Here is a 26,956-nt window from a genome sequence, read left to right on the forward strand (position 1 = left end):
TACCTCTATTTCAATGGTGTTTTTATTAAATTCATTACATCTGTACTTCTATGTATTCTTCATAATGGAAATTAAAGCAGCCCCTAATTTCTTCAGAAATACTAAGTTTGGCTTACTTTAGGTCAACCATGCACTGTGCAAATTTATGTCGTCTCAAAATCTACATATAACGTTAGAATGGGTATTATCGGAATATTAAATCAGGATTTGGTGGGAAGAAAAACATGCCGTCACTAGTTATATCCTTTCTGATAGTATTTCCCAAAATAATTTTTTTCAGCACAGATTTCAGCTTCATATTCAAATACACTGGTGGCAAATGTTTACATCCAGCCATGCATGTCTGGCAGTGTGTACATCCTCTAAAAGAGATTGGTAATATTGACTTTACATTATCTGAGAGACTGGACAGTTTTGCTCCCATGAATATGTGGTGTTGTTCTTCAAAAGCTGCAGTAACCCTTCCTCAGTCTCTCTTCATTAGCTACTGATTGACCTCAAAGTATTTCACTGTTCTGGGTTTCAGTTTGAGGTCCTGTGGACATCTGAATGCTTTTTCACAGTTTTATTAGGAACAATCTGGGAACAATCCCAAATTAGGACAATAAAGATTCTGTTTATCTTTTTGGTCCATTTAGTCTCCTATTAGTTGTGCCCTGAAGTGTCTCTCCTGCTTTTCAGTTTCTATTGAGACACCACAGACATACCAGAACATGTGCACATACATTATCACACACTGCCCCATCATTTGTGTAGATTACCTCAGCCTCTCTCTCTCGTGCTCAGCATCTCATTTAACTGGAAAGTGGCAAATCATGATTCCTGTCAGCGCTGTCTCTCCAATGCACCCTTGGCCATGAGCAAAGGTACACTGTTGGTGACTCACTGGTGTTTCGCCACAGCCCTGGAATGTTTTTTATTTCAGAGGAAATAGAGGGGTGGAAAGTGATCTTTTTCAGACAGAGCCAAAGGGGTCATCGTTGAGGTAGCCTCCAAAAAATAATGCAGTTTGGAGATAATGTTTTATTTACCCCTATGTGTTATCAGTTAGCTTGTTTGGGGAAAACCAACTAAACAATTTAGTTTCTCCAAAACGACAAACTTAAAAACAGGAAGTAAAAGGAGAACATTTGCCATCTCACACCCTACACTATTTGAAATGCCATATGCTAGTATGAAAGAACCAAAGTTTTGAAAAGGAAATTTCACTTACAAATCAAACAGTGAATTTATAAGCAACAAAAGACACCTTGTCTCTTCAGCACACAGGTGTTTGCTGCTACAACCTTCCTTTGTTTGGTATGACTAGAAGCATATATAGTGATGGATGTATACTGCATTAGTTTTGTGACTTTTTTGACTCTGCTCTACTATTGTTACACAACAGGTGCTTTTGGACCAAATAGTTCTAGGGAACCAGTTCAAGGAACCACCTCACTGAGGAACGTCGTAAGGGCCTTTTTTCTGTTCACATTCACACTGCCAGTAGGAATGCTGTAGGCTCTAAGTCAGATGATGGGTGCTATAGCAATGTCACTCTACACAACATTCAACAACAATGCTAGTGAAACATTTCACTTTTCTTTTAATCCATCAAAAATTCTCAGAATTTTCCTCAGGGGAACTTCCTCCAAAAGAACCACAAAAAGGTTCCTCTGGTCTGAAAGCACCTGTTGTGCATTTACCATTATTCTATTAAAAGCTCCAGAGTATTGAGTAAGGTAGGTGATCCTGGAAAAGCCAGCAAGAGGAAGCGCTACAAAATGTTTGACTTTTACATTTGAGCCAGAGCACAATATTAGCAAAGGATAACAAGAGCAAAGATGTTCAGATTCAATTAAATCAGATCACAAGGTTGAGGAGGCGAGAGTGGGGAAAAATGGATTCTGTCCCTATGGGTATCACTCCGATGGTAGCCGAGAGAACGAGCATTTGCTGAAAGCAGCTGCGATTTCTTGGTGCAACTGTTCAAAGTTACTTATAGATCAACCTCCTGTGGTACGACACCTACAAAAATTGTCTGATACGTTGCCCGGTATGATTGACTTGTAAAAGTCACAGCCTCACAACTTGTATGTGCTGTGGTGCATGGGATATCTGTTACAGCAGTGAGCATCATCTTAGCATGTTTCACTGTGTATAAACGCATCTAGGCACCTAGAGAGAGGTTTGAGAAACTAATACAAACTTGTGTAACAGAAGTTTGTTTTTCCTTCCTTACTAAACCTCTCAAGGCCCCTGCAGGTTTATAAGTGACCCTTTTGGAAGGACCTGAGGTTAGGAAGCACTGGACTAAATTCACTAACTGTTCTTAAAGTAGCTAAAACTAGTTACATCTCAAATTAAAAACTAATACTCTCACATTTAATAATGTACTCCCAAGTTTTATGTGCAGGGTTGAAAATCTGAACTGTTCTGTCATGATTCTTAGTTTTAGTGCATTATATCACCTTATATCACTGTTGTATCCCAACATATACTTTACCCATCTCTCACTGATACTCAGTTATACATAGGAGCTTAAGTTGAGGTCAGAATCTGTAATGTGCCAGTTCTGTAATTGATTTAAAAAAGTCTGCTTCTCTAGAAACTGATACAATATGACACAATGTTCCTCTGAGGCAAAAGATGTCAAGTCCCGTAACAACTGCCGATGTATATATATAGACTTACATGTCTTTTCCCCCTTTGACTGACATTCCCTGTAGACACAGTTGTTGCCTTTGACTCCACCAATCAGCTCTTTCATCCCATGGAGATTTCTCTTGAAGCCAGACTGACACAACCAATAAATTCATTACCAGAAGATTAGCTCAGATTCAGCATATTGATTCTTTTCACAGCGTATAATATTTCTGAAGATACCTCTTACAAGGCAGAGAATAGTGGATGCAGCGTCACTCATCCCCATCTCCTTTGGCAAAAACACTGATCATTTCTTTTGACACACTCCCAGCTCACACACACGCCTTATTCAGAGTGGGTACGATTTTTGCATACAGAAAGAAACTGTGCATCAGACGTGTAGCTCTCCATCTGCTGAACCATATTGTTCTTGTCTCTCCAACTGATCCTCTGTCGACATCAGATGGCCTTGTCATTTCATATTTCTTTCTGGCTCTGTGATGAATGAGGTGTCAGATGCAAGATGTTTTCTTGAGTCTTCATACAGGGCTGCTGAAGTTAAAGTTTCAACCCAACAATCACAAATATGACTCCGTCAATAATCTGTCCTTACCTCCAACAACAAATGATTTTTAATTGCTTACCTTGGCCTTTTTCATGGCTATACATAAAAAAGGTGGAAAGCACTTCAGACATGAAGGCAAATACAGCAGCTTCAAAGGGAGATGTAATAGTTTTTTTGTTTGTAAGAGAAGAACATGAGGACAGAAACAGGGAGCTTCTGCTACAGCCACATTTAGTTTTAGATACTGACAGCATATAACTTACATTTACTGGAAAACAAAGTGCTGATTGTTTGTGTCTGAGCAGTAAGTTGAGTTTGTGGAGTGTGTTTGTTTGAAGCGGTACGTGGAGAGGTGGGAACAGGGGGAAGCGACAGAGTGTTGCTTTCATCTTCTCATATCATTCACAGACTTCTCTTTTACAAGGTCTTTATCCCCTTGATGGTGTTCTTGAAAAGCGAGTGGAAAAAAAACAAAGTACATCAAAATGTGAATGGTCACTTTGATTTCTGAGGGGCTGACAAGGTTCCTAAAGACTGCCATAACACCACACAGTGACGGCCAAACATTTTTTGTTTGCCCTTTGGACAGTGCTGTACATAGAGAGGAGGACTTGTAGAGGATCTGTACCTTTCTCATCCTCTGTTGTTAGATGTTGCAGATTTTTCTAACCATAATATGATTTGAAGTCAAACAATGTTCACAATGTGAATTTTTCTATTTTATTTTACAGACTCAAATTAGAGAGTGTTTTCATTACACTATTTGAGGGAGTGCCATGACATCTGGCACAAACACTGAAGAATCCTTGCAGGAGCCTAATGATTTTGGCATTGCCCTGGTGCAAGAGGAAGTCAGGGCAGTGCAACGATCAGGGCAATTTGTGGATTAGAATGAAAGCTATTGGAAGGATTTCCATAAAATTTTTCACAGACACGCCCCTCAAGATGAATCATAAAGGCAGTGATGACCCCTTGGCATTGTTGATAGTGTCACCATCAGGGAAAAACTGCTTTTTTCCAAATGTTGCTTTATGACTATATACATGCAAATATAATAGCATCCCCATCAGCCTTAGCTGAACTATGTTGCTAGTGTAGATTAAACATTTAAGCTGCTGGAAACAGAAGTGGACTAGATGTCCCAGTGATCGATGAATCATGTTATTGTGCTAACGCTACATACTTTACATCTACCAGTAAAATAGATTTACACCTGAAGAAGAGAGGATGTTGCTTAGACAGACTTGAAGATGGGTGCCTGATTTTGTTACCTTACTCCTTCTCCTTAAATAGACAAAGGCACCATCTGTGATGCAGCCCAATGCTACTCCAAACCCACAGTCCGTTTACTGACAGTTTACATTGCTCTGTTTTGATGGTTAATGTGACAGGACACAGTTTTGCTTCCTGAAAAAAACATGATGATGGCAGTCCCTTTCAAGATGAGCACAAATGTCATTTCAAAATGACTGTATTGTGAAGGAATTTTAAGAAATGAACATTTATCCACCAAAACCATCATTTTTCTGGTACCTTGCATACATTTTACTTGTAGATTTCTGTATGTGCTCAGTGTCTGATGCATCTTGTTGTGGTGTCCAACAGGTCAGCCAGCGATACTGTACATTCAAATGTTCAAGACCCAAAATCTTTTTTGCTCAGTGTGTTTGTTTTGGGGTGGATTCAATTATTAATAACAATTCATGGATAAATGGTCATTGACACCACTATAATGAAATCCATTGCAGTGATGTATGTTAATAGAAAAGGTCTTTTTCTTGGTTTTCACAATTAATTGGGACCATAAAAGTAGGATTAGAGATACTGGGCTCTTCAGCATGCTGTGCCACACATATTAACTTTTAGTCAGTTTATTTTTTCATTTATTTATTTGTTTATTTATTCTTTTTTTGCAAAATGATGAAATCACCCTGCACTTTATACCTTGGTGGTTGTTTTGTTAATCACCTTGAGCTGAGAAAAACGATGGCTCTTATGGTCACTGCTCCGCACAAGCAGCGGCCATCCTCACTTCATATTCTTTCATTTGAGGAAAAAGAAATGATTCTGTGTGCTGCCAGCACAGCCCTGACCTTTTCTGCAACTGATTCTTTTAACTAATGAGCAAATTATGATAAGAGGGAGCAAATTAAAGTTTTTGTTATTAATATGAATTGGAGTTTTAAGGAATGTTCATAAGCAGTATATGGTAATTACGTGGGTTTGGCTTTAAGTCAGTCAAGTTGCTTTGAGGCTGACTCTTGTATAGAAAGGGTTTGATGCAAGTGTTTGAACATTAATCTAATTATCAGAACTGAGGAGCAGATGCCTGAGCCACTTATCTCTAGTTGTCAGCTGTAGAAATATAACCAGTGTGAGAACATCCTCTGTCACCTTGTTGTGTGATCTGATCTTGCAGTCTATCCACAGCGTCTTCCAGGAGATTCATTTGCACCATGCAGTGCACATTTCTTTTGTTTTAGAAAATTCACAGCAGTGTTTCTGCCACTTTTTTGACCTGCTCAGCCACAATAATTTTATATCAAAATGAGTAACTGTTCTTGTATGACAGGCAGTACTGATGTAGCAATAGCATCAAAACCAAATTCTAAATCACAATTTTAAAAAAGTAACAGTGCTTGAAATGGAGAAATATATTCGTTTATAGAGTTTTAAGACTTTCTTGCCCCCCCCAGTCACCACAGAATCCACTGCTGTCTCCCAGAGATTTAAACAGGCTTTTACAGGTTTACATCTCATCTCAACATCAACCCCTAGACACTAACTGGTTTGTACTGTTGTCTACCATTATCATTGCAGAGCCAGCTCAGTAATACCCCCTGTAGTAGACCCAGGGTTAGTGCTCACTGCAGCAGTTTTTCATTTTCAGCCATGCCTCCTCTTCATTTGCCATGCCTTTTGGCTCTGCCGGATCGGTGCACACAAGGGCAGACACACCTTATTGCATGAGCTTTTCAAACAAAGCTTGTTTCCATGGTGACCACCTTTCCCCTTATTGTGCTAGTTTTGATGGTAGCAGAGCACATAATGCATCTGCAGTCAGTTATCCCAGTCTCAACAGTCCCAGCCTAGTGGAAATATTAGCATTTGATCTTTCACAGCCTTCAAATCAAACCAGCCTTTTTCTCACTTCACAGCAATAGTTCACATATCTATTAGCCTATATAAATGCATACTTTGAGGATAGGGCATGGGAACAATGTTTTTTGACTAAGGTAATATATATATGTATAAAATCTCTAAGATGTAGAGCAATTTACTAACTGCAATGTTCCTGTTTCAAATCCAGCTGGGAACTTTAGTTGCATGTCATTCCTTTCCACCACCCCATGACTTGACTTGACTGTATTCGCTGTCTACAGTGCTGTCTAATAATGGCAAAATGTCCCCCCAAAAAAGCTTCTGGGTTTCAGCAGCAAGGATAAAAATAGATCACTCTGTCAACCTTAGTAATAGTCTACAAAGCCTCAATTTTAATGACAGCCAGAGCTTTAGGAGATTGTCTGCACGGAAGCATTCTTCGATAACAATTCTCATGCAGTAATTGGCTGTAAGCATTAGTTTTTACTGCAGCTCATCATATTGAGTGAGACATGGATAGATGGATTGCTGCTGCCTTTGCAGCTGCTGCAAAAAAAAAGGGAGAGAAAAAAGCGAGTTACACAGAGTCAGCCGCAGTCTAAAAATAGACTGTTGCTCTCGGCTGCCTCTGCACAGGCCTCTATGGATCTCCACCCTTAAGCTCTTGCACGTGAGCTAAAAATAACCCTCTCTGTGAAAACACACACAGGCTGTCAGAGTGTCTTTGCTCTCAGCTTTTCCCTGGTGACATAACACAATCACAGGCTGTTAGAAAAGATGCAAAAGCTTTCTGATAAAAATGTTGCTTGCAAATGAGCTGTTGTTCTGTTGCAGACTGTGTAGCGCATAAGTCAGACAGTACACAGCATGCCTATAGTCACACACTAGAGACAGAGAGTAGTAAAAACCACTAGGCAACTATAAAACATCTCCCACAAATAAGTTAAATAACTTCTTCAATAATAATATATTAGTATCTGCAATATTAAATACAGATATTTGATGGGAAGCAGTAACATATAACATTGGTGTCACCACCATCATTACCTTTCACCATCATTAATTTCATCAAGTTATTTGTTATTATATATATATTTATTATATTTTGTAGATTTTATGTTTTTATGCAAACCAATCCCTTGTCCTGTATCTGTATAGATCTGAAGTGTTTGAACTGGCAGTTAGTGTCCACAGTTGAATTTATGGAGCTCGCAGTTGAAATGATTCATGTCTTTGCAGTGGTTAGATAAAAGCGAACCCCATATGCTTAAATGTGATTATCATGTACTTCTGGTCTGAGACAACACAGCATTTAATTAGGAAGGGGTCATTTCACTGTGACCTGCTCATCCTGAGCTGGTGTTATTACAGCCATTAAAAAGGCTTCACTGCCACGGCTTATTTCAGGATGGTGGTAATTAGCAATATAGTGTCAGAAGTCACACCCAGTGGACACAGTGATTTGAAATGACACGGGTCTGGTGTGCTTTTAGATGTTTTTTAACAGAAAAATAAAATGAAAGATTTTTGAACTCAGTCACCTTTGCTATACAACCTAATATACATAACGGTTGGTTTATTACTTGTCCATTCATTCTGTTGTTGTTCTCAGAAGATACTGTTTATTCCATTATCTTCCAAGTGATGAAAAAATGTGCTTCATTCTGTGTTAACTGCATAAAAATATTTATTCATTTCCTTTCTGATTTTGTTTAATTATCATCTCTCCATGGACTGACAATATTCATGCAGAAGCAGAAGAAAATTTTGGGGCAAATGTTGTGCAGGGTTAGGGGGTAAAATCTAAGAGACATTACAGTACATTAAATTACAGTAATTTAAATACTGTTTAAAAATAATTTGTGATTATAATGCACAAAGAGACGAGATGTGTCTTGGGAAAAGGTTCTGTAGGAAGACGTATGTAAGTGCTAGACTCCAACAGGTGTTTGTGGCACCTACATATATTTGTAAGTCACACTCCATAATTTCCATTATTGTGAATTATGACCGACATTTTTTCTTACAAATTCTTTCCTTGTACAACTATTTTGGAAACACTGGGTGTTTTATACACCCTGGTTATAGTTGTTTACATATTGTATTTACAAGAAACTTGTATAATGAATATAAACCTGCTTACTATTTACACCAACATAAAATGTTTATCCTGGTCGTGTCTGTAAAACAATTGCTGTTATTGCATTTTATTTATTTTTTTCTGGGAACTAAACATGATTATTGTGGCTGTTATATTTAAACAACTCAAAGCACATGCTTGTGAAAGAAAAGCTAGACTGGTTTGTTGTTTATTAAGATCATGGTCTGATTTGAGGCATGGATTGTAAAGTCTAGACTTCAAATTTAACCAAAGCCTCTTTCCTTAACCTTAACAATAGGTAAGTAGCCAAAATAAGACATGGCAGCAAAGGAAGAGAAACTTTCTGGACTAGAAAAAATGGTATCCTTGAATGCAACATAGGCGCCAGTATTTTCTCTAAAACATATTTGACGAAACAAATTACTTTTATGGAAATGTCTTTTCTAGGCTGCAGACTTGATTGTGGTAGTTTGTTAGATACAGTAGTCAGGTCAACCGCTGCGACGTGTCTACATTGAGTTTAATCTTATTTCTCCCTGCTTGATGGTTTTATTAAATCAAAATAATATTTGCTTAAAGATAATCTTTATGCACAATCTGTTCAAACATGCACAGCTTGGCAGAGCAGTGAAAACACATGACTTTATCTTATGCCATGTACTTTCAGCATGTTCTGTGTAGCACAGATCTCTATAATAAACCTCTGCTTTGCTTCGACTCTAAAGCTCATTGTGAGTCATCAAAATACCAAATAGATGCAGGCTATAAATAAAAAGTATTGTCTTCACCTGACAACAATGCCACTTGGTCAGTACTGCAGACTGATACATGCCGACAAGAAAATAGACCTCTCTATATGTATGCATGGACATATTTCTAGAGATGTACTTTCATCTATGCATGTCTTTATAGAGTTTATATGAAAGCTACCTGATATGCTGCTCACTCTTTTGAACAGATAGAAATTTTTGTGAAATCATTCCATTCATTTATCTGCCTCTCCAATCACCCGTCTACCCTTGATGCTTTTTTCGGCCATGGAAATAAAGGCCAAACAGTCTGTTATCGGTGAGAGGCTAGATGTGGAGCTGATATGGCCTGGGAATTGGGCTTGGAGCTGTTCGACGTTGGCCCCAGCTTGGCAAACAGGTTGTTATTAAACGCCTTGTAAAAGGCTAGATTAGTCTCTCGATACGGTCTAATTCTCGGTAATGTTCTCTTGCCTTAGTGAAAAAACTTTGAGGGTACTTAAAGGTTTGATGTGCTCTTTGTTATTGTTGTGGTCTTTGCACTTGGAAATACTGTGGACTAGCTAATATGGTATTTTGAGTTTTCTGTTTTTTAATCACATTTAAATTTCCAATTCATTGCAGTTGAAGGTTATTTAAACTTTTATTCAGGCAAAAAAGAAAAAAATTGTTATTTGAACTTTTGTCAACTTTATCAAGTTTCACATTAGTTATGCAGCTGTCATTATCAAACACATAAACCAGTAAGTGTGTAATACTGTGGGTGTTCATAACACACTAACTGTAGTCCTTCGATTTTCATTTTCAAATGCAATATAAGTAGCCTGTTATTAGCACTGTACCAATACAACTGTATCATTTCCTTTGCCTCTGTCTTAGCAGATCCATTACTTTTCCTTTAGACTGGCTTTTATGCAACATAAAGTCCTGGAAGAGTATTACAAGTTAGCAGCTGTGAAGGCAGAACACTAGCAAATCAGATTCTACCAAAAAATATTGCTATAAAGGAGAAGTTTCTATATGCAGCCCGTTTTACATAACTTCAGTGTTAGATTCAATCAAACTTAAAGAAAATATGAAATTGTCTTTTCACTGCTGTTGTTTTTCATTTGGTTTTATTCCTTGAAAAGCCCCCCTTTCCACATTAATTTCCATTTGAAGTGTCAATGTAATGTGGCCATCTGGCTCTTAGTAATTACCTGTCCAAAGAAAACCAGCCTTGCCAGACTGAGTCTTCCAATTTGGTGTCTAACTGCATTGTTGCAACACAGTATTTTTAGACTTAGCATGTAATGTGTGCTTTTGAAGATGACCACACTCAAAGCACCTCCCATTTGAAGATGGGACTTCAGTCAGTGACATCCTGTAAGCTTAGTGCCTCTAATCTTCAAAGGCGGATATATTTTAGTGTGGTGCAGCAAGAGCAGGAGTGTTCATTTCGTCTCTGGTTTGAAGTCTTAATTGTTATTTAATTTGTGTTCTGCTTTTTCGCAGAGGCTCTAAAATGATAATTGCATTGCCTTTTCTCCTCCATCTTACTTTGATGTGCTTGCATGTCTGGACTCATCAAGAGATTTTTTTCTTGTGGTGTAATTTCATTAATGATTCACAAGCTTTCTGCCCTGACTTAGCTGTCAGTTAGCCTGGCCTGGGCTAAAGTTATCTTGGTTGCATTAGCTTGTTAGCTCGGTAGCTATCTGGTTACCTGCAAACCTACACACAGGTGCTGCTCTGTAAATTAAGAGCGCTGCTAATGTTATATCTGCATGTAATTATATATATATATATTGAGCTGTTACTGTGTGTGCACTATGCTGCAGGCAGCACAGCTGTATCTGAAACATGAACAATGTGGTTGGGGAGGCCAGAGAGGTTATAGGTGACTGTGATGATGCCTGCTCAAAACAGCACTGACCTCGATGAAGAGTTCTTGTCTGTTTCATATATCATCAGTGATTATTCTGATGTAAAGTCGATTTGAGAATTGTTCAAACACTTTACAGTTTGACTTTAGCTTGGATGCAGTGCACAGATCACGCTATGCTCTGTCAAAGCAACACCAGATTAACTTGTTACAGTGTGTCACTGACCGTTTTTCATATTGAAGTTTACGTTAGAGAAATATGCAATATTTGTGTATATGTGCATGTACTGTATGTTTTCACCACAATGGTATTTTACATTACTGAGCAAACTCATGCTTTAGAAGAGACGTTTTTGTTGTTTTTTGTGAGTGTGGACAGTAGAGAATACACACAGGTGGAGAGAACTACAGTTATTTTGACTATGAAATGGTTTGTAAGGTCGGTAAATGTCAACACTTACAGGTTTATTTGTCTTTAAAACAGAACTGGTGTTTTGCTGGTTCTGTTGTGTTAAACTGTTATGTATAATTATATATATATATAACCAGTCTAGCCACAAAGGTCTGTAGGGATGTTGGGTGAACTGAAGTAAAGTGGGATATTTCTTGAGAAATTTTTCTTAATTAGGATGCAAATTGAATTGTAAAATGCATTTTCAAATTGCATGTTGAAATTGCCAATTGCAAATTGAGTGAAGAGTCCAGAAAACTTCCATACACTGCTCATGTAGTTTTTAATCAACAAAGCCAAGGTCAGTGCAGCTTTGCTCAACTTACTTTCTTTGTAAATGACTCCCTGGCCTCAGAGCTGGCATCAAGGCATGAACCTACTGATCAATACACTGTATTTTACCTGTCAAAGAGCTAAGCAAGCTAAGTGGCTTCAGCTCTTTAACACGCTCATTGTGAAATCATCTGCATGGTTATGGACAAAGCAGTGGAAAAAAAAATAGGGTGGCACACTGATACACCACTTTTATAAAAACATTTTATTGCAAGTTGGCCTCCTATAGAGAGGATTGTCCTGGAAATGTGCAGTTACTCTAGCTGCCCAAGTCACAATGTGTCATTTATCTTAGCAGGAAATTTTGACTGCAGATAGTTTATTTATTTCTTTTTTTATGTTCTGGTCTCTCTGTGTGAAGATGAAGATGACTCTGGTGGTTTCTGTCTCCCAGTTCAACACTTGAAGTATCACTCACTGTGGCACCAGTAAGAGGACTGAGACATTTCTGCTTTCCTCTGAAGTACTGCTGTATTATACCCAGGCCTTAGTAGGCATAGACGTTCAATACATATCTCAAAGTTAGGTCATTTCCAAAATTAATTACAGGGATCTATTAGCAGACATGGAACATTTATAAATATGTTGTCATCAGTGTGTAATCACCAGAAAATACCAACCGCAGGATTTTGAATGCTGTGGGAGTCATGAGAGGTGGCTTGAGGTCATTTTAATGCAGTTATTTGCTTAGTTTGTTAGACATACACATCGAATGCTCACTGTGACACTTGACGTAACCTTGGGCATGAACACCTTGGCTCTTGTTGATGAAAAACTTAGATGTAACTTTTGTATAGAAGTGGAAGTTTGGACCTGAGGGTGTTTGTTCTGAGTAGATAAATAATTTATCACTTGTCAGAAATTGAAAGCAGTTAACATTGGGTGTCATCAGGCAGGAATGTGAGAAAGGTTTTTCTTTAAATATTCTGTAGACGAAGATGAGCAAAATGATGGGTATTTTAAAGTCTGTTCTTGTGTATACTGTTGACAGCAACATATTTCTCCTATTAAATCAGCCTTTATCTCTGCACTGAACAAGGCATGACATGTGTATACCTGAGCACTACTTTAATAGGTTTTATGGACTTTGTGAAATGGTTTTGCTGGGTTTAATTAGGTTTCCATTAAGTCTCATTGTAGTAGAAAGTCGTTTAAGGCCTGGTCATAAAAGCACTGAAATGGCAGAATTTAGAGGCACAATGAATACATTCCAGTGATATCTCTTTAATCATATCATAACTTGCTGGATCTGTTCCTGTTTATTCCTTCTCTATCTTTACAAGAAAAAATATAACATTTTCAGAAAGGAGTTGAAAATCTAAATGATTTTTTTTTTAATAAAATGTGTGAACTACAGAGCTTACTGGCTTACTGACAAAACCTGCTAGCTCCCCCTCCCCTTTAATGACTCTTCATTGAATTAAATGGTGCACAGTCCTGAGAACCAAATGTCAGGGGGAGTAAAGGGCACTGAATAAAATAAACAGAGATATGGTGGCTGACTAGTGCCCACATGTGCCCCAGCTTGTGTGTTAGCCAGCTACCCTTTACTACCAAACTTCTAGGACCACATACTTCACAAAGATGCTCAGATTTTACTGTTCTACTTTCTGGTGCGACTAAATAAAATGTGGCCAATTTCATTCACCTATTAAATCTATTTTTTGCTAATGGCTTTTGTTATCCCTATATAATTGATGTTGGTTGTCTATGGAAACTATTGTACCTGAAATTATGTTAATGTAACATTGTATTCATATTCTGCGGCATGTCTGTTTTACTATTAGATAGTTATGGGTTTTATTCATCAGTTTAAGTGTCTCATCATGCTTTGTAGTTTATCCAAGTAGCATATTGTAGTAGCTTATCTGAAATCCAATTAACAGAACTGCAGGAAGAAACACTACATTAGTGCTCTTAAATTAGTCTTTATTGATAAAAGAGTCATGCTTTTTGTCCAGTATTTTCCCTGCTTTTGTGAATTCAGTGTCTTTGCTTTTTGGAGAGAAAAGTGGAGGGGAAAGCAGTAATTCAAAAATCAGTCAGTAAGCTACAGTACAGTAAATGCTTTCACTTTTTTGTGCACAAATCATCCAATTTAAAGGTGAACTGAAAATATCATCTATAACCAAATTCAACTTGATTAGTCTGAGCCTCCAGAAATCCAACTCACTTGAACCCTTATTTAAAGTTTAAAAGTCAGTTGCGTAACAGTTTAGTTCCCTTCTGGTTAGTCAGAAATGATCTAAACTGAAACTTGCATGTGCATATACATTAAATGTTTCTCTCATCTCCTTTTTCAGGATGGCCATCCAGGTGGACAAGTTTGACTTTGAAAGTCTGCCACAGCTAGATCAGGAGACAGCTCGCTTCACTAACCCCAAACAGCTGGAGGAGGAGCGACATCATGCCCAGGGCTGCCAGATCAACAGCAAACTGGGCATCTGGTGGAGCATCATATCCTTTCATTGGTTATATGTACTGTAGAGCTGCAGTATATCATAGAAACCAGCCTGAGCTGAGCCTTGGTACAAAGTTAGTGTATAATGTTGATATTTTTAAGTGGTTAAACAGATTTAGTCAGCTTTGCAGCTATTAAGTGTTTGTTAACATGAGTCAGATGAGTGATACGGGGCATCTGGATCCTACATCTGGGGGCCCTCTGGCCAGGAGGAAACTTATTTGCTTGCACTGACAGATGGGGAAGCGTATGGTGAAATATTTGAAGATGTGACACTCTGAAGTGATGTCTCAGTGCACGTATGTGGGGTTATGTAATTGTGCCCTATACTTGCATCAGTATAATATAACATAAATACATAACATAACATAACATAAATCCTAGTGTGTGGACAAGCTTTGTAGTCCATTCAAGGTAATCTTTGATACTAACATGTCAGCATGCTGTCTTCATTTGTCTGGTCTCTCACAGTGTGACAACTTCTTTGTATCTGTTGCTTTATACACTGTTGTCCTCTGGCCTGGCATGCCATCTTCATGTAGACCACTTACACCACTACACACTTTCTTCCAGAAATTTCTGCTGGGCTGTTGACAGACCCATTATACTGTGTCTTTATGAAGTATGCTTATCTGCTCACCCGTTCTCACTTTTCAACATAGACGCAAAAAATAAAATGTGTATTTAGTTTTATAACTCAATTTTAAGCAATTTGTGACATCAGGCCACACGGTATGCACCTTATCCAAGTCCACTGTGATATCCATGCATGTTTTTTTTTTTTATCATCTTATATGATGTAAAAGATTGGGAACCAACCAAATGTTCCTAGAAACAGGACCTAGAAATATTAAAGTCAGGAGGTCTGGAACTAAAAGTTTCTATAACACACTCATGCTTTACTACTAGAACTTGAAATGTGAATATTAGGGAAATAGACCCGCTGGCAGATTCAGAAGCATCTATGTGTTGCTCTGTGTTTTTGATGCAACAAACTGCTGTGAGACAGAATCCACATTGGAAAGGTCACACGCAGAGGAGGCAAAGGAGATTAACAGCTGAAAGATGGAGAGACTTGTTAGACTGTTTGTGAAGTCAAGTATCATATTTTCTGGAGTCACACTGGAATTGGTCGCTTTTAGCAAAAACAGCCTTGTTGAACAGAAAAATCTTTTCCAGTGTATAAATCACTTTTCTAATTATGCTGATTATAGTCTAAATTAGCCTATGAAGAACTAGGCTAGACATTAACAACAAGCAGCCAGAGAACTAAAAAAGCGTGACCTAAAGTCCAGAAAATATGATACATGACTAGTTTGAAAATCATTACCCTTAATTTCCACCTCAAAACAGTGGTGACTCCTGCCAAAACATATTAGAATATTAGATTAACTTACTGATATATAAATCAACGAATATTATATGGGGTTTTTCCAGCAGTGTAAATCACATCTCAACAGGACCATACAATATTATATCAGACAGACAATATAATAATTAGGTCGGTTTTACTTTACTTGGTTCTTCCAGTGAAAATTCTGATAATGTTCATGAGTTTCATGAAGTTCCTGAAGAAAAAAATCCTCTAGTCATCATAAACAATAGTGCCTTGTATCAGCCCATTTCTCATCAGTTGGCAGTAACCGGTGCACATATTTAGAGATTTAAGAACTGCCTGTCAGATTGTTGGTGAGCATGGTGTGCAATTAATCATGAATCCAATCTCTGAGCCACTGAAGTTGCCATTATATTTTTTTCTTTTTATGAGGACCTGAACACTCCCATCATTATGTGAATTGTTTTATCTACTAGTAGTTTGGCAGCGTGTAGGCAGGAGTGAAGAAAGAAAATGACATACAGTACAAATGTGTTTCTTCTGTTTAATCACACTCCTTTTGCCTGAAACAGCCAAAAATATTTTAGAATTGTAATTTGTAAATTTAAGCAGATTTCTGTTGAAGCTGAAGAGCACATAGACAGCCTCAGTAGCAGTTATGTCATCTACAGAGAGAAACCCTGAGACCGCGCTGTAGACAGTGGCACAAACCAACCCTAAACGAAAAACATCTAGAAACAGCATCACCCTCGATGACATTTTCATATTCACAGTGAGATGTCTTGTGTTCATTTGGATATAAGAGACCTTCTTTTGAGTTGCTGACTAATTCATTGTCAATGGAGTGACACCACAAGTATCACATGATGATGTAATTTCCGGCACAAGGAGTTATTTTTCTGTGTGTAGATAGTGACTGTTGTCTCAAACCATTTGTATAGCACAGTGTCAGTTGTCTGTGGGGGTGGATTTTCCCTTTACACCATGAAAAATTAGAGAAATAAAATATTTGATTATAGTGCATGTCACAGTCTGAAGCACTCACTTGGCCTTGGGCAAAGTAACAGTCACTTTAATATGTAATTTATGAGTTCCCTAGAGTTTTATTGCTGTTCTGTTGTTGGTCAGTTATAATGATTCATTTACTGGGAAAGGGTTTACCATATACCATACAGGCACTGAGCAAAGGAGTGAAGGAGGAATTGTTGTGTGTGCGTCTTCTCCTTGAGAAGGCCATTGCCAAGTTTGTAAATCATCCCTGAATACACAGTGTGGAGGTTCATTTGTGTCTCAATAGCTGCCTTAACCAGCACTAATATCCACTTCGCAGTTAGTTGTTATTATAACTCCCTGTAAAGCTGTCAAAGGCAGCAGAGTACATCCTGATTACAGTTTGCCTAATATAATGCAGGCACCCAGAAGGGACAGCATGTTACCTCAAGTATACAGCGACTTGAGTGGACACCATGGTAGTTTAGGATTCGTTTTAAAAATGGACAGATCATCTAGGAGGCATCATGCTCAGCTGTACTCCTTAGGCAGCACCATTTATGTCATTTATCAATCTTGATTTAGGTCCAAGGGTCCCTCTGGCCTTTAGGCATCTGGGCTCAGCCAACGCACTATTTATTTATACTATAAGCCTACTAGGATGTATTACTACTATAGCTCACAAGCAAGCAGCAAATAATGACACAAATTTCATAAATAGGTAGAGAAACACCTTAAGCCATTCTGTCAGCCAAAAGCAGGGACACAGCCATTCTCCAAACAACACGTGGGAGGTATTTTTATTTTTAAAAACTGGAGAAAACTGTGAAGTTTTCTATTAATGCAAATGAGTCTTCCATTTCATTCTAGCCAGGAAGAACTGTGATGCATGACCTGAACTTATTCTGGATAACAACCACACAAGTGTCGAACCTTTGGAATTGATGTGTCAGAAGTGTGACTCGATGGCCACAAATTTTTTTTTTTGATACACTGCAGATGAAGGAGTGGATGTCACACCTTAGTGGGGTGTGCAAAATCTTCCAGTTTCAAACACCCACTGAAAAATTGATCCAATGGTGCTTACCAAGCTTATTTTGCAGCCAGTCCCATCAATTGTATTATAATATATTGTTTGTATATGTCAGTTTATACTCAAACCTTTGACATCATAGAATTTTTGTGAGTTTGATACATATTTACACTATATGACGTCTTTTTATCCCAGTAGGGGCTGAAGACATGGCTGTGGAGAAAGACACCGGGGCTACCTTGCTTAGCCTGCTTCCACTCTGAATCATACCGGGGTAGGAGCTATAAAGTGGATGAATAGATGCATGGATAAGTGAAACATTTTAAAAGAGAAAATTTTGTCCTTAACCCTTCCCACCCCTCCCTGCGGCGCCGTGGAGAGGCCAGCGTGGAGGGAGTTCTCAATCAGCTGGTCCTAGAACACTTACAGCTTGCTCCGCTGCAGTGGGGTGAGTCATTTTGTGTGTACCTGTGTGTGTCTGCAAGCATGTGAGTTTATACACTTGTATAAATTACTAAATTACATTTGACAATTTGTTCACCCCATTAGGCATTTTACAGTCCACATGAAATCTTTATTCAGTCCAGCATGTTATATTGTGTCATTCCAAAATGAAATGATTGAAAAGGTTTTACTCATGTATCATTTTGAAAATAGATGTCCTATTACATTTTGTATGAATATATTTGTCTGCAAATTACAGCCAGCTCTGTGGTTACATAGCTATCTCCTTACCTGTCAGTGCATAAACCTCCAGAACTGGTCTCAATCCATGTTTTTTATTTGCATTTGTAATGGGCTACAGGCTATTTTGGAGAAGTGTAGACAGCAGCTTGGGAAACGTGTGAATCATCAGGGACACACAGAATTTGTAGGATCACTCTTCAGTCGTACCATCTGTGATCATCCTCTGAATTCACTTTTGATTTACTGTGGGTGTTTGTTTTCTGAGGTTCCCGGCCTCTCTTTGGTCACTGCCAGCATTTTGATCAGTCAGCTGGGGCTGTCCTGCTTTTGCAATGAGAAAACAATTTGCAGTATCAAGTGACACGCTTACAATGTAAGAATTAGTTAAGACTGAAATGTAGATGGGGTACTTGGGCAGGCAAAGCAAATACTTCACCTGGTTTACTGTTCTCCAGGTATTTTGGATTTTAACATGCACCTCCTTCAGTGGAAAAACATTGCCTGGAGTAAAGTTGTTGTAAAGATGTGTTGAGCTACAGTCTGATATTATATAGTATCTATGGAATTTCTGCATAGTGGTTATTTCCATGTCTTCATTTCTGTAGTGCTGCAGCCCAAGCCAGATAATTTGCCTCAGCTTATTAGGATGTGCTATTATATTTATAGCTAAATCTTTGTCTTACTAACATTATTTACATTCAGTCTATTCTCATCTCATCTCAAACAGAAACAAACAATTTCACGTACATAGTAATAAGAAAAAAGTAAAATTAAAATTCTTCTACACTCTCAATTCTTAAATAAAACCAAGTCCTTACTTGCCAAAAGCATGTTACCAAGCACTGCAATTGAAACTGTAGTTTCCTTCTCATGAATGTACTGCAGCATCCTTGCAAATTTCGAGTCTGTCTTTATTAACAGCAATGCTGCTATAGCTACTTAGCTTGCATGCTGTGGAACTTTGTAAACCTCTTTATTACCTGTCTTGATCATATGAGTTGAAAAGTGTTTGCAGAAAGTGATCTCTTTAATAGATCTAAGTTCTCTGTGTAAATGACAAATAAATGTGAATCACATTATAGAATACATTATTGCATTGCTGATGTGTACAACCAGAATAATAATCTTGATGAGTACATTAAAACTACACTTTTTATGACCAGCACTCAATTACATTATTTTTCTGGAGATGTAGATGTCAGGCAGGGGAATCATTATGCCCCTGTGGCACTAATGGTATGGAAGAATGTATTGTCATCACAGTATGAAGACTACGTGACTGTAGATGGTGTGGCATGAACATGAACACAGGTCACACACAGGACAGGAATCTTCCATTCAACCCCATTGTAAACATCCACCTCTCAGGTATTAAGGACACCTCTTTAGGGCCGTCATTTAATAGCTTTTCTATAAATTTCCTGCTTTTCTACAGATTTCAAGAAAATTGTAATCCCCCTGCAGTTCAGCTCTTAAGCAGAGGACTTGAACATGGAGAATCCTGAGTAGTAGCTTAAAGAAAGTGTAACTAAAATGACTCAAGTATGCTTCAAATGATGATGGAAACATTTGTCACGAGTAATATCTTTACAATAAACACAAAGTGCACTTTTTTACCGTAGTTTACTATGAATGTCAGTGGAAAATAGACATGTACTCCCACGTTTTCACCTTGTTTCCTAAAAATTAGGCTTGAGTCATGTAAATACTATATTGTTGTGGGAAGTCTGATTTCACTGAGAACAAATGAAAGTGGTAGGTCTCAGCTTTGCAAGAAAGAAAAATAATTAGAAGAGTGAAAGCAAGTTATTATGCACTAAAAATAATTGAAATTTAATAAGAAAAAGAGATTTAATGATTTTCTTGTACTTTTAAAGATATTGCACAGTTCCTGTGTCATTATTTTTAAACACAAACTCCCTAGAATTCAAAGATAAAACATGGACGATGCACATTTAAAAATACAGTAAGTACATAAAACTGCAACATATACAAAAACTCAACATTGAATTTATTTATAGATATTGTGCCTCAGGCTGGGCTCATAAGAAAGAGACTGACATTTCTGCCTGAGTGCAACCAAATGTGTGGCATGAGAAACTTGCTGCCTCTTCATGATCTGCTACCATAGAAACCTATGAATATTTGATCACATGAGTTCCAGTAAATGGAGAACATGGAAAGTGCCAGAATCTTTGTAATGGCTTTGTGTTTGTTTACAAGCTCATTATTATTACTGAATGGGGAGCAAATGAGGGGCATTAGTAAATGATTCTATCTCTGGGTAAGTCCCACAGTCACATCACTAGCTCTGCATTAAAGTGAGATCACATATGGTGAATTTCACTGCATAGTTACAAATGAATATATATATATTTTTAATTAGTAGCACATTCTTTTGTTTCTGCTCAATTTCCATTTGGAGGTTCAGAGGAATGTCTGTAGTTCACTGAGTGGTCAAAGCGGATTACTCTTCTGTTTACATGGTAAAAAAACAAACAAAAAAACTATTTACACAAAATTGGCCATGAACACAAACATAGATGAGAGGGCTGAATTTTCTTTATGCTCTCTAGGTGGAACTTTTTGTAAAATATTTGAAAAGCTTAAACATCGTTTTATCTCTGTATTTGTTAAAGTTCACAAAAGCTGCAGTTCTTCAAACGTCAGCTCCTATGTGTTTGAAAAGAAATTGCAATTGTTCCTACAACAATATATGTGGCATTATTATGTTTATTTATTATTTCCCTAGAAGAATACTAATTCCAAAATACTCCTATTGGTTGTCTGTGCTTTCTCTAGTCATGTCATTGTCTCCTCCAGCAGTAAAAGTCTCTCTGGAAGTTGTTTTGTCATTCGGTCCCAGATCCTGAAAAAGAAGTCCAGTACTAAACTGTATACGTTGACCATGGATTTCATAGCGCTGCTGCTGAAACGGGTAGACAGTTTTACAAATTGCCTAAATGTCACCAGAGCAGCCTTGGAAATTCTCAGCTATTGTTTTTCAGAAGGTTACTGGCAGACTCGTTTAATTACCTGTTACAATGTTTTATCACACCCTTTAAAAACTATAAGGGTTACTTGTCATCCTTAAAATCAATAACTCAGAAGGAAGTAGTTTGATGAGGCACTACAGAATGGAACATCCCTAATTAGGATTTATATACTCTTATCTTGTTTTTCATATAAAAACAATTATCCAGCTGCTGTCACATTGTGCTTTTCTTTATTCCCTTTATAAGACAGTGTACAGTGGACAGTATATTGTTCAGGTAAGACAGCAGGCTGACTGAATTTGGTGCTATCAAAGTGAGCGAGGGTGATGCTCAGACCATAACAAACTGATATTGTTCGGTCTAACTACAGAGAATAATTGTAGTTCATTGTTGATTAAAAGATAAAGCCAATTTTTTTTGTCAGCCAAATATACATTATATTAGCACTGTCTTTCCTACCATAATGAATTCTGATCATATTTGTGATCCAATAGTTATACTTTTGCTAATAAAACTGTAATTTTTATATGTTTTTGTATTTTTAAATTACTCTTACTTTGCTTATTTCCATATTTACTAGCTGCCCTGTCCATGTGCACATTGCTACATTTCTTGGCTCATTACCACCATCAATCATCCATAAATGTAAAATCACAAAACTTACTGGCATTACCCTGAATATGTCAGTCCTGTGCACTCATGATGGTCAGAAACACAACACAGTGCCTTTACTCCAATATTTTTACACAAAAAAACAATTTGGTTAACATTTATTGAATCTGTTAAGTATTTTTTGAGTCGCTTTAAAGGGAAACGTCAAGGTCTGCTTCCAGGTGTTGGAGAATACTTTCTGTGTCTCCAGATGGAGCTGTGTGAAGTGTGATAAGAGTCTAGATTTGAGACAGCCTGGTCTCAAGCGTACGAGTTTGAAAATGAAAAGGATCTGAGGGTGTATAGTTAGAAAGAATTGAACCTACCAGACGTTTTCAGCCTGTTCTTCATCTCTGTTGGATGCTACATGCTTCAGATTACATTAGCTGTTACTAGTATAACACACTTTGCCTGAATCTCAACTGTTGCATTTTGGGTATTGTAGGCATCAGATTTTCACATGGATGAACGATTCCTGGAATTGAAAAGACAATGGCTGTGCCTGAAATCAACCTCTACTCACTATATAGTGTACTATATATTATGTTCACAGTTGTGTAGTGGTGTCTGAGTGTATAACTATATAGTATACTTGCTAGTGGACTAGCAATATACCACAAAAGTAAAGTACTGTATTTAAAAAGCTACTGTAGCTAAAAAGTACTGTACATGTCATGTATACTACTTTCTGCTAACAATCCTGTAATGTAATGCTCAATATTTTATTGGTAGGAAAATTGCCATTAGCTGTTAGTGATGATGCAAAATTATTACTAAGTGTCTGAAATCTGAATTTACTGCTTGGACTTAAGTGAACTATTTAGGGTACATTTTGCAGGGAGTAGTGAATGAGGGAGTGATTTTGGACACAGCCAAGGCGTACAATAGAGTACTGTCCTAATCATAATACTCTTTTAATGTCCATCATGGGTCAAATGATGATTCTGAGGCTTATAATAAGATTTCTCTTGAGAGACAGTGTCTTTTTTTACAGTGACACCTGACCAAAATTACCATATATAGTGACTAACAGAACAGTTAGATATTGCACAATAAGGTATCAGCTAAGCAATAAAAGAGCTTGGCTACTTAAAACAGTCAAATTCTTGAAAAACTATATTTTGAAAAGGTGTGTTTGAATACATGGTATGAGAAAAGGAAGTTTGTGCTGTAAAGTGATTTAAAGCCAGGGAGCATGTTATAAAACAGCACATTTTTTGAGTTCAGAACAGACAATGAAAAAATGTTCAGTCCCAGTATGAGAAAAATTGCTTTTCTAATGTCCATGTCCGTGTTCTCATTGTTGGAGGATTCCCACTTCCTTCTACAGTTTCTTTAAAGCTGGAACAGGTGGTATCATTTGTTTTTTTGCATTCTGGCATTATGTAAATGACCACATTGTAGCTTCTCAGCTGTCCATTTGATTAAAGGCCAAGTGGTGCACCTTGTGATGGGAGTCACTGTGTCAGCTTAATGGAGTGATGCTAAATAAACAGTCACATGGCCAATCTAGACGGTGCTCTCTGAGGCGCTGACATCGTCATAGCAGCTTAAAATACTGTGCTAAAGGAGTGCCCCAGATCTGTATCAGACATGAAATGCTCTGACGATTTTAACATGTTTAAGATGGGATCAAACAGGGAAACAGTAGGGAAAATCCAAAAGTAAATTTGATTGTGTGTAAGAATAAAGTAATTGGATGTAAACTTAAAACTACTTTATAATATACAAAATGATAAACCACAAATTGATAAATAATGCGTCAGCACTAGTATATGTTAACAAATTTTAAAAACTCCAGATATTAACATAAAAGTACACTCAGAATCAGAAATATAATATAATATATATATTTTCATACATTTTCAGTTGCACAGACAAATGTAATGCTAATGATGAATATTTTTAAATAATATCAGGTGATCAATAAAAAGCAATATCAAGCACTTTTAATGAACTGCATTAATTAGTTACCATATTTAAGCAACTGTGGACCGGCTTTGATTTTCACTATTGTTCTTCTGTTGAGTGCTGTAACCAAGCAGTGAGACGAAGAGTGAATGCGGACTTTGCACCCATCCACCCCTCCCCCTCTCCCACCATCAGTCTGCCACCAGGAGCCCATCTGGGTGGAATACAAATTCACCCATGAATGGAAAGACAAATGTTTGGCCTAGGAGAGAGATGGAAAAGAGAAGGGTGGGAGTCTTGGTATAAAAGGCAGAGAGATAATTTAATAAGACAACACTTCTAAATTGGCTCATACCGTCCCCCCTCCTGTCCTGCACAGACATTAGACATTTGGAGCAGTCACAGGTGGTAGCTTTTCAACACACACAGGGGAAACCTCGTGGAATAATATACCTTTAAGTTTTTGTCAGGTGCCCAATTGCCGTAAGAGCTGCAGATTTGACAAATGGCACCGCCAAGCAGCCTAGTCCCCCCTAACACTGAAGTCCTGTTGTGATGATGATAATTGGACCCACTGACCTGAGAGAGAGGACTGGAATGAATACATGAAATGAAAGAGAAGTGTTGTGATGGCACCTGTAGCTGATAATCTGTCAGTCCTGGCTGTGAGCATACATCAGCTCTGGGCTCTTGTGCACTTATCAGCCCAGCAGTGATAGTGCCTGTGGGACAGGGCAGTAAGCCTTCCAAAAGCTCAGCTGGGATGCAGGATGGCACCAGTCCAGTCTAACTGCAAGCTTTTACAAGTAGGAAAACTTAGCTGCAGCTGTTGATCATAATCCTGTTTTATTTTACATTTGCTCACCATGCCCACCCTGTAAAATATAAGAGTTTAGATAACTGGGGGAATATAGTTTAGCAGAATTTACATGTATTTTGTATTAACATGTATACAGCTGGTGTTCTGACATGGAGACAAAAAGCAGAAGTGTGCATTTTACACACACACACACACACACACACACACACACAAACTCAAAGGTTTACTATCAGTTTCTGCACTTCTCACCTTATATTTCTTTATATTTCCCCTCTGTCTGCGGCTGTTGCTAATAGTAACAAAGCATTGATGTTTTATGTAGATCCAGTTATTCCATCAACCTGCCTACAAAATGAACACCCAGTTGATCTAGTGCAGTTTGAGGAGGCCTGATCTCTTGAGTTTATTCCTTTTTTCATTTCTGGCCCTATATGGAAGTTTAGCTTTATTCTTGCTTCTGTCTTCCTGTGGCTGCTGCTTTCTCTCTTCTTCTCACTCTTTTCTATCCTCTTCTCCCAACCTGTGTTCTGCCTCCCAAGTCAACCATCTCTTTCCTTAAGGCTGCTGCCATTTTTTGTATGTTTTTTTTTCTGTTGTTTTTTCTCTTATCCTCGGCTGTTGACTTTAACCCTTTCTTCTGTCATCGTAGCTTTTTAAATAGACACTGTGCTGCTGGCAAAATTCCCCTCTCTCTTTTCCACTTTTTTTTAAAAGTGTATTGTTTTGCATTTAACTTTTTCTGGCCTTTTTTGCAGCAGTTATTGTATGTATCTTGTCAGCCTCCAGTCTTTCACCTCCCTTTATAGCAACATGTATTATCTTGTTTTTTGTCTCATGTTTTTATGTTCTTGTCTTCCTGTCAATCCTGCTTTATTGTTTGCCTTTCTGATCTTACCAGATTCAGCTTTTCATTATCTTCTGTGCTTTTTTCTTTCATTTTCTCTCCTTCCTTTGTATCCATGGCTAAAATATATATTTGTTTCTATTTTTTTTTTTTTTTTGTTTCTCCTTGTTTTGTTGTTTGTCTGCTGTTTCTACCTGACTGAAATTATGACTGAAAGCTCAACACAATATGGGCTAAATAGACTCAATCAATCAATTTGTTGAACTTGATTAAAATAAAAAATAAAAGTCTTTTCCTTTTAATATAAATTTATTTTGTTGGTCATACAATTATTTTGGCAAAGGTATTAGGTTTCGCTCAGGCTCTGTGATATTGTATGAGCACAGTCCTTTTTGCTGAATAGGAATGACTTAAATTATATTGCAATCTGGGTTTAGAAATATCTCCTCAGGTCAGATGCTAATATGGTTTCACTTGTTGTTTAGTGTACTGTAGGTCTTAGTGTTCTTAGAGACAAAGACAACTATTGATATATAGGTATATATAAAGGCTTGTATGTTTTCATTTCCCGTAGTACATAAACACACATTCACACACATTACCACCCCACAACTATCTCTCACCACCCACCTACTGGAGTGCAGAAAGGCTTAAATTTGTAGTGGGTGCTACCCATTTAGCTGACTGATGGGTACTAGGAGGAGCACGGGTAGGCAGAGGCTGATTTATCGGCTTGTTTTTCAGCTCTGTCTCCCGGCTATGTCGGTCAGCCGTCCTAAAGGTCTCCTCTTTAAAGCACAGAAGTCAGAGCGAAATGGAAGGACGACATGCTCCTCTTCAGGAGGCTCACTCTGTGTCCAGAGCCTGGGCTTGTGATTTATAGCATCAGTGCTGACTCAGATGGGTTAAAATGGCTGTTTGGACAGAGATACTCAAACAGGTGATAAGAGCATAATGATGAGCTAGCTTCACCCTCAGAGTCTTAAAATGAAACTTTTTCTGAGGTAGCCTGAAGGGATGATCTAAAAGGTTTTGTGCATTGCTTTTCAGCCTGTTAACTGACCAGGTATTAACCCATTCTGAAGTAACCGTTTCTGCACATTGTGCCATGCAGGATTATCATAACATAGAACTGTTTAACAAACATAGAACTGGTAATACATTTTTGACCACATTATGGGGCAAGCATGTAAGGATCTTTTGTTCTACTTTGGCTGGATTCACTCATCATCTTCTATCACCCTGGCAGCTGTAATTTGGGAATGAGAGTGAAGACTACACCGGTCCACGCCATGATTGCCTATCTAGCTTTTCTTTTTCCCTCTGTCCTGTGTGGATCTAGAGTTAGCGTATTTAATAGGCTCAGAGCGTCTGTTTATGGGGCATTTATCATGGCTGCAGAACAATCCAGGCAGTCAGTGCGTCAGTTTGGGTGAG

At 37.9% G+C, this 26,956-nt stretch overlaps 1 protein-coding gene across 3 annotated transcripts in view; it reads left to right on the plus strand.

The window, feature by feature from the left end:
- Positions 1 to 26,956, plus strand: part of trappc9 (trafficking protein particle complex subunit 9) — a 166,044-nt gene that overhangs the window by 98,204 nt on the left and 40,884 nt on the right. For all 3 annotated transcript variants that reach the window (XM_026299857.1, XM_026299858.1, XM_026299859.1), the window contains 2 exons: positions 14,094 to 14,247; positions 17,968 to 18,058. In XM_026299857.1, coding sequence (XP_026155642.1) covers positions 14,094 to 14,247; positions 17,968 to 18,058 — 245 coding nt within the window. The remainder of the gene's footprint in view (positions 1 to 14,093; positions 14,248 to 17,967; positions 18,059 to 26,956) is intronic.

Source organism: Mastacembelus armatus, chromosome 11 (assembly GCF_900324485.2).
Source record: "Mastacembelus armatus chromosome 11, fMasArm1.2, whole genome shotgun sequence".
Lineage (NCBI taxonomy): Eukaryota > Metazoa > Chordata > Actinopteri > Synbranchiformes > Mastacembelidae > Mastacembelus > Mastacembelus armatus.